The sequence below is a fragment of the Mobula hypostoma genome, chromosome 9 (genome assembly GCF_963921235.1).
Source record: "Mobula hypostoma chromosome 9, sMobHyp1.1, whole genome shotgun sequence".
NCBI lineage: Eukaryota > Metazoa > Chordata > Chondrichthyes > Myliobatiformes > Myliobatidae > Mobula > Mobula hypostoma.
This window is the reverse complement of record NC_086105.1, coordinates 47386982-47399452: the sequence shown is the minus strand read 5'-3', so window position 1 is coordinate 47399452 and position 12471 is coordinate 47386982. Positions and strand designations below refer to the sequence as shown.

The window sequence follows — 12471 nt, the reverse complement described above, 5'->3', positions numbered from 1 at the left end:
GTTATATGTAGATTAATTTTATGCACTTTTTTTATATTGTAACTATCCTCCACTTACTGTATTTTTTATTTGGAGAAGTTGCTGTAGTCCTTGTTTCCTCTCTTCCTTAAGCCACAGCTTCTACAAAAGTGGATACTATTTGACGTTTTACTCTGAATCATCTTTTCCACTCTGACACATCAGCTGACGCAATATTGTCAATAAATGCTCTGCTATTTATATGTAGAGAGACAGTGGGGGCTTATTTGTTCTGCTCAGATTAGCAGATTGAAAAAAGGTATTCAGTATCAAGAGTTATTTTAATTAAAAAAAAGATACAATAAAGTCTTTTTATGCACTGGGTTGTTTTGATGTGGAATACTCTTCATGAAAGGATAATGACAACAGATCTAATCCTCTGGAATTAAGTTCAGGAAACCCAGGAGTAGGATCAGGCCATTTGGCCTATTGAGTCTGATCTGCAATGTCATCATGGCTGATTTATTATCCCTCTCAACCCGATTCTCCTCCCTTGAAACCCTTTCTGATCAAGAACCTATCACCTTCTGTTTTAAATATACCAAATGGGTTGGCCACCACAGCCATCTTTGGCAATGAATTCAAATCTGTCTGGCTGAATCATCACCACCTTCTCATCTCTGTTTAAAAGAGACCTCCGCCCAGTCTGGGGCTGTGCCCTCTGGTCCTAGCTTTCAGTTGACTGAGGCAGTTCAGCTGCAAAATGACTTGGTTAACCTTTAGCAGCATAAAGGTAATGTCTAATGCTGGTTGGGAATGTCCCATAAAGATCAGAATCTTCATAGAACACTGGAGCACATCTTCAGCCCATCATATTGCATCCACTTTATAACCTACTTTAAGATTAATCTAACCCTTTGTACCTACATAGCCCTCCATTTTTGATCATCTAGGTGTTTATCAAAGAGTTTTTTTTAAATATCCATAATATATCAGCCTCTACCACCACCCCCAGCAGGACATTCCATGTATCCACCCACTCTCTTAGTGATGTGGAGGATCAGAGGGATCTTGGGGTCCATGTCTATCGGACACTCAAAGCAGGTTGATTGTGTGGTTAGGGAGGCATATGGTGCATTGGCCTTCATCAACCATGGGACTGAGTTCAAGAGCTGAGAGGTAATGTTACAGCTATATAGGACCCTGGTCAGACCCCACTTGGAATACTGTGCTCAGTTCAGGTCGCTTCACTACAGGAAGGATGTGGAAACCATAGAAAGGGTGCAGAGGAGATTTACAAGGATGTTGCCTGGATTGGGGAGCATGCCTTATGAGAATAGGTTGAGTGAACTTGGCCTTTTCTCCTTGGTGCGACGGAGGATGATAGGTAACCTGATAGAGGTATATAAGATGATGAGAGGCATTGATCGTGCGGATAGTCCCAGGGCTAACACAAGAGGGCACAGTTTTAAGGTGCTTGGAAGTAGGTACAGAGGAGATGTCAGGGGTAAGTTTTTTTACGCAGAGAGTGGTGAGTGTGTGGAATGGGCTGCTGGCGACTGTGGTGGAGGCGGATAAGATAGGGTCTTTTAAGAGACTCCTGGACAGGTACATGGAACTTAGAAAAATAGAGGGCTATGGGTAACCCTAGGTAATTTCTAAAGTAAGTACATGTTTGGCACAGCATTGTGATCTGAAGGGCCTGTATTGAGCTGTAGGTTTTCTATGTTTCTCTGTGTAAATAATTTGCCTCTTTCATGCATCGTCTACTTTCCTCCAATCACCTTATAATTTATACACCTTAGTATTACCCATATCCACCCTAGGTAAAAAAAAATCACTGCCTATCCACTCTATCTATGTCTCTTATCATCTTATACACCTCTATCTAGTCACTTACATCCTCCTTCACTCCAAAGAGAAATTGCTGTGGCATTTGAAATGTACATACTTTGTTGATGCTTGTTGGCTGCCAGTGACTAGTGGTGTTCCACAAGGTTCAGTGTTGGGCTGCTTCTTTTCATATTATACTCTATGTTGATGACTTGGATAATGGTGTTGAAAATTTCGAGGCTAAGTTTGTGGGCAGTAGAAAGATAAGTCGAGGTGCAGGTAGTGCTGAGGAAGCAGGGAGTGTGTAGAACGACTTAGATTAAGATTGAGCAAGGAAGTAGTAGGTGAAATATAGTTTAGAGAAGGGTGTGGAATTGATAGAAGGAATAAAAGTCTTGACTATTTTTTAAACAGGGAGCAACTTGAGAAATCAGAAGTGCAAAAGACTTGGAAGTCTTCTGCAAGATTCCCTAAGGTTTAACTTGTAGGTTGAGTTGGTGGCGAGGAAGGTAAATGCAATGTTATCATTCATTTTCAGAGGACTAGAATACATAAGCAAGACTGTAACGCTATAGCTTTATAAGGTATTAGTCAGACTGTCCTGGGAGTATTACGACCAGTTTTGGGCCTCTTAGAAAGCATGTGCTGGCATTGGAGAGGGTCCAGAGGAGGTTCATAAGAATGATTCCTAAAGTGAATGGGTGAATGTGTGAGGAGCATTTGATGGCTCTGGGCCTGTACTCACTGGGGTTTAGAAGAATGAGGGCGGAACTTCATTGAAACCTATTGAATATGGAAAGGCCTAGATAGAATGGACGTGGAGAGGATGTTTTCTATAGTGGGGGAGTCACACACCAGAGGGCACAGCTTCAGAATAGAAATAGGCTGTAATTACGCTGAGGCTAGGAAGCTTAAGGTGGGCGTGAACTTCACTTCTCTGGGAAAAAGAGGGCACTGAGATTGCTGTGGTCACAGCTCTCAGTTAGACTAGAATTTGAGTGCTCGCTCTTTAAGTAGCATGGCTTTAGAGTAATTAGGGTTGTTACAATCTTGGAGTTTGATATTAAGGGAAAGCATCTGTATTTCAGATTAGTGAGATAGAAATTCTGACTGGTGAGGCATTTTGTATGTTGCAGTATGATTGACATTGCTTGTGTAAGTTTGACATCAGTCAAAGGGTGCAAGGGCAAATCTCACTCAGAGTTTTCAGATGGGCTACAATGCTCTGAAATGGTCAGAACATTGTCCTGGAATGGTTATGTTGACTTCCAATTGCTCAGAACTGTCTTGTTTTGGAGATTTGCAGTTACTTGACATTGAAGGCCAGGGACAGGCTGAGACCACATGACAAAGTTCCAATTATTGGCCAACCAGAGGAAGACACTTTTGTTGAAGAGAAAAGCCCAGCCAATACCTTATGATTGTGCAGGACCCTTAATATTATGGAATATACATGCATTATCAGACGAGCATTGACAACAAGCCAAAGTAGAAATCGGATAATTGCCAAAAGTAGTCTGTTTTCAGAGCTAAATTAGACGGGAAGGTTAAACAATTGAGAGCAAATTCTCAATGCAAGGAAGTTGAAGGTCAATACTGGTATGAAGGAACTGAGAGATACACAAGGCTAGAACTGGAAGATTGCACTAGTTTCTGTCCTGAATGGCTTTACAATCCCCCAGCATACCTGTTCCTCTTGGGTAGTCATGCTCTGCCACTGAAAGTCATCCCTTTCCCACCAAGGCCCGAATGTCTTGAATATTTAATCCCTCTAATCTCTGTTAGTGTGGTTTTGTGAAAGACAAAGGTACAAGAAATGCAATATTGATATTAAGGATACTATCAGAACGAGCTATTCAAGTGCAAGGAGATTTGTTTGTTTGTTTTATCGACTACACAAAAGCATTTGATAAAGTGAGGCAAAATAAATTATTTAAAATATTACAGGAAACTCTAGATCTAGATTCGAAAGACCTCCGCCTAATCAGAAATCTGTACTGGGAACAAACTGCCGCTGTAAGAATAGATGGAGAAGTGAGTCAGTTTACGAAAAACAAGAGAGGCGTTAGACAAGGGTGTGTTTTCTCCCCTGATTTATTTAATGTGTACAGTGAAACAATATTACAAAAAATAAGAGACATCTTGGGAATCAAAGTTGGTGGTGAAAACATCAATAATTTTCGATATGCGGATGGCACTGTGTTAATTGCAAGTACGGAGGAAGAACTACAAAACTTAATTGATATAGTTGTTGAAGAAAGTGCAAAAATGGGTCTATCTATCAATTACAAAAAGACAGAATGTATGGTGATATCCAGAAAGATGGAGAATCCTATCTGCAGGCTGAGAACAAATGGGGAAGACATAAAACAAATACAGAACTTTTGCTACTTGGGAAGCTGGGTGACATCAGATGGCAGGTGCGACATGGACATCAAAAGAAGAATAGGGATGGCAAAAGACACCTTTACGAGAATGAAGAGTATACTGACCAATACTAAACTAGGCATGATAACCCACCTCAGAGTACTGAAATGTTATGTTTATCCAGTTATGTTATATGGCTCAGAATGTTGGACAATATCTAGTAACATGAGGAAACGAAATGAAGCAGCAGAGATGTGGTTTTTGAGGAGGATGCAAAGAATATCATGGACGAAATGAATATCTAATGAGGATGTCATGAACAGAGCAAACACAAAAAGAGAATTAATGTATGAGATCACAAAAAGGCAACGTAGCTTCATTGGACATGTGATTAGGAAAGAGGAGTTAGAATGCATGGTAATTATGGGAAAGATTGAAGGGAAGAAAGCAAGAGGAAGACAAAGACAAATGATGATGGAGGCAGCAGCCAGAGAACTAGAAATGAATACCAATGAATTGATCCACTTGACCCGAAACAGAAGTGTGTGGGCCATGGCAGTCAAAGCTCAAACTGGACACGGCACCTGATGATGACGGTGAATCTCTGTTAAAAGTTATCCTGGACAGGCTGTGCAAATGGAATTGTTTAATTCTTTCTTCAAATGTGGAGTCACGAAGTCAAATAGCACAGAAAAACCCCCTTTGACTCCTCATCTTTTTTTCCAGTCCTCATGAAGGGTCGTGGCCTGAAATATCAACTGCACTCTTTTCTATAGATGCTGCCTGACCTGCTGAGTTCCTCCAACATTTTGTGTGTGTTACAGATTTTCTCTTGTTTATGACAGAAAAAAACCCTTTGAGTCTGACTATCAATGACTCTGTTACTGTAAACCAATGATCCAGTTAAATCTCCCCTCGGATTCTGCTACTCAGCTACACAACTGACCTACCAGCATGTGTATCTGTTGGGACGCAAGAGGAACCTGGAGCACCCAGAGGAAACCCATACAGTCACAGAAAGAGAGCATGTACCGTAAACTCCACACAGCAGCAGAAGCCCGACCACTGGAGCTATGAGACAGCAGCTTCACCATATTCTCCACTGTCCCATTATATTGCACCACTGCACTGCTTCCTGTTTTCTTTGATCGGAAGCCTGGAGCACAAAGCTGTGATTGTGTCCATGATCTTAGAAGGATCATCATTATTTTAACTGGCTGAGCAGCTAAAAGATGAAGTTTAAATCGTGTTTTGTCAAAAGTTAATAAATAATCATAACTTTACTGTTCTCTGTCTCCCTTTCTGCCCCTCTCCTGCCCTCCTTCCAAGGAGCGATTTGAAGAAGCTGATGAGATGTATGCACGAGGAATTGAAAACTGCCCTGAGAACTCAGACCTTCACAACAACTATGGGGTCTTCTTGGTCGATAGAGGTAAGTATGAAGTCACGTTCACCTGCTGGTGTATAATCAGTGGGACAGTTTTGCCCCCTTGTCTGAAGATCTGAGCTCCAGGGTTGTTTCTCCATAGACCTAAGATAATACTACTGGTACTACTCCCGGGGTGTTATTTTATTGAGCTATTCTACTATTAGTAGTTTTGTAGCATGGACTATCTACCACCAGGGGTAGATGTCCAGGGATGTCACTCCATTGACTGAGTCTACTCATAAGAGTGTTACCTCAGGGGGGCTACTACATAGACCTTATTTATTGTCAGTGTTACTTCTAGTCTACTCCCCTCCTCAAGTCGCCCTTCTTTGGGAGCAGAGTGCTGATGGGTTTCTGAAAGTCTCTCTATGCACTAACACAGTGTTGTCTCACCAACTGACCTTGCTCTGCCAAATGGAAATGTTTCAGGCCAATGACTTTCCATCTGCTTTGGCGAAAGGTTGTTGAACATTAACTCTGTTCCTCTCTCCACAAATGCTTATTGAACTGCTGAATTGTTGATATTATTTTGCATGTTATTGAAGTTCTGGTGACATTAACTCTGTCATACAGAACTTTTGCACCTAAGAGACTTCTGTTCCATTGGCTTTAGCTAGACCTTGAGCTTGTGTCATAGAGTGGCACACCACCAATACAGGCCTTTGGGCTTAGTCAGTCTGGACTAGCCAACAACCACTCTATTCGTACATTAATCCCTCTTTTTTACTTTTTCACCCACGCTCATTAACATTCCTCAAGTTTCTAACACTCATCTACATATTAAGAGTAATTTACACTGGCTAGTTAGTCTGCCAATCTGTTTTAAGGGTGTGGGTCATAGGGAGGATGAGCAAATATCCCAGGGTCACAGGGAGAATGAGCAAACTCCACATAGTCAGTACCCAAGGGCAGAATTGAATCCAGGTCACTGAAACTGTGAGACAGCGATTCCACCGCCCAAAGTCTATGGTCCAAGCCTGATGCAAGTATTAGTATTGTCCAGGTGATCCAAGGCCCCGCAAACATCCAATGAGGTCGCATCTGCTGTAGACTTATTGGATTTCAAACTACTGGCTCTTATCTGCTGACAATAGAAATTTATTGGATTTTGCAGGAGATGGGAACAGGGCTTCTAGTCATTACTTGCATGCCATTCGGCTAAATCCCAAACACTATGTTGCCATGTTGAATCTCGGCCGACTGCTGCGTTCAGCCAACAACAACAAAGAAGCTGAAACCTGGTATAAACGGTAAGTTAAAGACACGAGATTCTGCTGGTGCTTGAAATCTACAGCAATGTGCAAAATACAGGAGGAACTGAGCAAATCAGGCAGCATCTATTGAGGATTGTAAACAGTCAACATTTTGAGCCAAGGTTCTTCATTAGGATTGGAAAGGAAGGGGGAAGAAGTCAGAATAAGAAAGTCGGGGGAGGGGAAAGAGTACAAGCAAAATGGCGATAGGTATAGCCAGGGGAGAGGGGTGAAGCAAGAAGCTGGGAGGGGATAAGTGGAAGAGGTAAAGGTCTGAAGAAGAAGAGATCTGATAGGACAAGTCAGAGGACCATGGAAGAAAGGGAAGGAGGAGGAGAACCAGTGGGCAGGTGAGGAGAAGAGAAGGGGTGAAAAGGTAATCATAATGGGGAATGTGAGGAGAGGGGAGGAGGGCATATTTATTGCAAGTTAGAGGAATCAAGGCTACCCGTGGAATATGAGTTGTTTGACAAAGGTGTTGTTGGCTAGACATGACAACACTTTGCACGAAGCGAACAAAACTATTAAAATCTAATAAGGATACTTTCTCAGTGATCAGTGCAATCTGTAGGCTGTAATTTCCTGCCAGAAAGTGTGCTTTTGAACTATTTTGACCTGTCACTTTTGTGGTATCCTGAAATGCTTGACAAACTGGACTCTTGAGAATGCAGGTACATCCACAGCAGCCATTGGTGGAGTGGATTTGGGGTGGACTGAATCTTCGGGTCGGTCTGTCTTTGTGGTGTGGGGTTTTTCGTGAATTCTGTTGTGTTTCTTTGTTTTGTGGCTGCCTGCAAGAAGGTGAATCTCAAGTTTATATATGGCATACATATATAGGAAGCCTCATTCTGGACTGGCCAGTGGTGTAGTGGCATCAGCACTGGGCTTCAAGGCAGATGGTTTAGAGTTCGAATCCAGCAAGAGTGGGAAGAGGTTTAGTCAAAATAACTGAGAATTAGTGGATTCAAACATTGATAGTCTGTGATAGTCCAGAGATGGAGACAAAGAGAGTGAGAAAGGGGGAAGAGTGGTGTCAGAGAGGCAGAGTTGATGAAATTGACAAGCTCAGCGGGGCGCAGGAAACCGCACCTGTACGGTAGTAGATGGAGTAGAGAAATGGTAAGTTCACTGTCAAGTTGCAACCTGAGAATGATGGGAAAATTCTGGCACAAACATAGAGAGATTTTAATACATAAGGAGCATTTGATATGGCCTGTAAACGTTGGAGTTTAGAAGAATAAGGAGGGATATCATTGAAACCTATTGAATATCAAAAAGCCTAAATAGAGTGGACATAGAGGTGGTTTCTATTGTGGAGGAATCTAGAACAAGAGAGCACAGCTTCAAAAGCATGCTCCTTTAGAACAGAGATAAGGAGGAATTTCTTTAACAAGAGGATTGTGAATCTGTGGAAGTCAATGCCACAGACTGCTGCAGAGGCCAGTCATTGGCTATATTTAAAGCAGTTTGATAGGTTCAAAGGAGGAGAATGGGTTGAGAGAGATAATAAATCAGCCATGATGGAATAGTGGAGAAGGTTCGATGGACCAAATCATCTAATTCTTTCCCTATGGTCTTATGGAATCTGCTCCCTAACGGCCATTTGGTTTGTTTAGTCAGCTGTCTTCCTCCGCCTAATGTCTTAGAAGGTGTGAAAGTTTCCTCTTGCTGGCTGAATGAAAGGCCGGTTGAAAATGAAGTAGGTCTGGTGAGATGGACAAGTGCAGCACGAACTCTGTACTCTGCGTTACCTTGGCCACAAGTGGAAAATCGTGCAAACAAGCAGATGGAGTACAAGGCTGTGATCGGTATCATGATCTTGCAGTGACTACAAACTATTCCGTACCATGGTACCAGAGGAGGTGGGGGAATCGACTACAACTACTACTTTGCGCTATTCAGATGAACTCTCCAATAGCAAGACGTGACAGGATACCGCCATAATGCAGCAAATGGGATTAGTGCAGATTGGCGTAAAAGGTCGAAATGGTGGACCAGATTCTGTGCTGTACAGAAGAGCAGTCAGGTAACATTGGATTTCCTGCAGACAACATACCTTCAACCTGTGGATAAACTCTCCAGTTAGCTATGCCTAGAGGTGATGCTTTCTGCAAAGCTATCCTCTTTAGTTGGCAACTCTCCAGAGTCCAGTCAGTATTTATTAATCTTCCAGTCACTGCTGTGAGCAGCCCAGGAGAAAAGTTGTAGCAAGATTCATTGTTTCGCCTCTTACTTTTGGCCAGAATTTGTATTTTGTTTTTAAGTGGCTGCGTCAATGATATATTCACTATTTTAAACGCTCCTTGGCATAGATAATGGAAGGTGGATACATGGGAAGGAAGGAAATGAGAAAGTTCAGATTTGAAAAAAAACACAGCAGGTCACCAAAGAGTTCAAAGGAAAATAGTTTATTGTATAATGATTGAAAGGGTTGCTATCAAATTAAACTCGTTCAAGGGTTACACTATGAAATGGAAACCATGCCGTTGAAAGAAAAATATGCAAGTTAAAAGAAAGATCACTGATGCTGTAAGTGTTTCTTTTAAAGAGGGAAATGTTCGAAATACTTGGCAGGTCAGGCAGCTCTTCGAGAGAAAATAGTTTACAGTTTGGAAGGCACACAAACAAGCAGAGATACAGCCTATCTCCCATCTGAAAGGTGGTTATTAATAGCACACGAATGGTACTTTCAGTACATTCTTACAAGTTATTACAGCAAGGAAAGTGGCTATTTGATCCATCAGATCCGTGGCAGCTTTTAACAGACAATGCCGTCGAATTCGACACCTTATTGTGGCCTGGCAAATTATTTTATCCCACATGCCCATCAACATCTAGAACCTAAAACAGTACAGCACAGTATGGGCCCTTCAGCTCATGATGTAGGGCAGAACATCTAATCCTTCCCTCCCATACTGTCCATAACACTTCAATTTTCTTTCATCATTGTGCCTTTCAAGCTGTCTTATGTCCCTAACATACCAGCCTCTACCACCGCCCTGGCAATGCGTTCCACGCGCACACTGCTCTTTGTGTAAAAAAAAACTACTGCTGACGTCTACTCTAAACTTTCCTGCAATCACCATAAAAGTCTTTTGATTTTAGTCATTTCCACCCTGGAAAAAAGGTGCTGGCTCTTCACTCTATCTATGCCATTATCATCTTATACACCTCGATCAAGTTGTCTGTCATCCTCCCTCCCTCCAAAGGGAAAAGCCCTGACCCATGTAACCTTTCCTCGTAAGGCTCGTGCTTGTTTTGTGTCTTACCTGTGCAAGTTTACGGGGTAACCCTACCAGTACGCATTTGGGTCCAGGAGGAAAGCAGAGCTGCTGGAGGAAATGCATGCGATCGTGGGGAGAATGTGCAAACAGCGTGTAAGCAGCGTCTGGGCTCAGGATCAAACCTGGGTCCCAGGAGCTGTGAGGCAGCAGCACTAACTGCTGCACTACTGGGCAGTTGAACACAGATTCAGACAGGAAAAATATCTTTACATTCTAAGTGGTACCATCCTTTTAGGTCCCCTCAGTTCTGGGATGGGAGGACTGTGTGTGTGTGTGTGTGTGTGTGTGTGTGTGTGTTTGTGGGAGGGAGTAACGGGGCTTGTGTAGCTGTTGTTGCTTGTTCTGTTTTGTTGTCTTCCATGTTGTTGTGCAGAGCATTGTGGACATGCTTGGTTGGCGCTGCAATGTGTGTCGACGCTGGCTCTGCCCCCAGAACACCCCCGTGTGTGTTCGTTGTTAACGCCAATGATATCTTTCACAGTTTATTTTGATGTAAATGTTGATAACTGAATCTGAGTCCGGTTGTCCACTCTGCTTGTCCGGTCAATGCCTTTGACTTGTGTTTTTGTTCCTGTGTATGTGATGTGCAAAGCACTGTAGGTTGATCAGTTAGTTGGCTGCTATCAATTGGCCATTGAAGAAACTTGGTTGATGGGACTATTGGAGAGATAAGGATTGGATGCTTGATGATTGGCACAGACTCAGCAGCCTGAAGGGCTTATTTCAGTTCTGTCAAAGTCCATATTGAAGAGATACTGTTGTTGTTTACAGAGCACTTGACGTTACCAGGACTGTGGATGCTCTCTCTCCTCTGGGGGCTCTGTACTACAATACAGGGAGGTATGAAGAGGCTTTGCAGATCTACAAAGAGGCTATCATAATGCAGCCCCAAAACAGCGAGCTACAACTGGCAGTGGTATGTATAATGCTCGAGGAAGCATAAATGTGCAACATCCTTTAATTTATCTGTAATGTACAAACGTTTGTAATATCCAGCAGTAATATACATTAACCTTATTAACTTAAGCCATGAACCCTGCTTAAGACCGGGTATAAAGCAGTATCTTCTGCAGAGTTATCTTCATTTGTAGGCAATTTTACAGAGTTCTAGTAATTAAAAATTAATCCCCAAGACACTCTACAAGCAGAAAAGCTGTAGAGGGCACTTAAAAAAGTTTTTAAAAATCTGTGAAATTGAATTATCAATGATGAAAGTTGATGATTTAAAAAAATTACCCGTGTTCACGGTGACTGGGCACGTAAAGCATTCAGTCAGTTACCCACTGTGAAGTGAAGTGAATTGAATTGAGTTTATTACTTACATCCTTCATTTCCATGAGGAGTAAAAAATTATGTCTCCATCTAAATGTGCAATTTATAGTAATTTTTAATATGTACAACAGGATAGTCAATATAACATAGAAATACAGTTACGTCAACATGAATTAATCAGTCTGATGGCCTGGTGGAAGAAGCTGTCCTGGAGCCTGTTGGTCCTGCCTTTTATGCTGTAGTACTGTTTCCTGGATGGTAGCAGCTGGAACAGTTTGTGGTTGGGGTGACTCGGGTCCCCAATGAAACTTCGAGCCCTTTTTACACACCTGTCTTTGTAAATGTCCTGAATAGTGGGAAGTTCACATCTACAGATGCGCTGGGCTGTCCGCACCACTCTCTGCAGAGTCCTGCGATTAAGAGAAGTACAGATCCCATACCACACAGTAATTCAGCCTGTCAGGATACCCTCAGTTGCACCCCCGTAGAAAGTTCTTAGGATTTGGTACATACCAAACTTCTTCAACCGTCTGAGGTGAAAGAGGCGCTGTTGTGCCTTTTTCACCACACAGCCGGTATGTACAGGCCACGTGAGGTCCTCAGTGATGTTTGTGCTGAGGAACTTAAAGCTGTTCACCTTCTCAACCCCAGATGCATTGATGTCAATAGGCCTGTCTTCATTCCTGCTGTAGTCCACAACCAGCTCCTTTGTTTTTGCGACGTTGAGGGAGAGGTTGTTTTCTTGACACCACTGTGTCAGGGTGATGACTTCTTCTCTGTAGGCTACCTCATTATTATTTAAGATTAGGTCAATCAATGTAGTGTCGTCAGCAAATTTAATTAGCAGTTTGGAGCTGTGAGTGGTGACACAGTCATGGGTGTACAGAGAGTAAAGGAGGGGGCTTAGGACACAGCCCTGAGGGGCCCCTGTGTTGAAGGAGCCCAATCTTACCACCTGCCGGCGATCAGACAGGAAGTCCAGGATCCAGCTACACAAGATAGGGTGAAGGCCAAGGTCTCTGAGCTTCTTGTCGAGCCTGGAGGGAATTATGTTGTTGAATGCTGAACTGTAGTC

The 12471-nt window shown here is 42.6% G+C and overlaps 1 protein-coding gene across 1 annotated transcript in view; it reads left to right on the top strand.

The window, feature by feature from the left end:
* tmtc1 (transmembrane O-mannosyltransferase targeting cadherins 1) overlaps positions 1-12471 on the top strand; it is a 189544-nt gene that overhangs the window by 164199 nt on the left and 12874 nt on the right. Inside the window, exons 13-15 of the mRNA XM_063058235.1 lie at positions 5488-5590; positions 6702-6837; positions 10896-11040. Of these exons, the coding sequence (XP_062914305.1) occupies positions 5488-5590; positions 6702-6837; positions 10896-11040 (384 nt within the window). The remainder of the gene's footprint in view (positions 1-5487; positions 5591-6701; positions 6838-10895; positions 11041-12471) is intronic.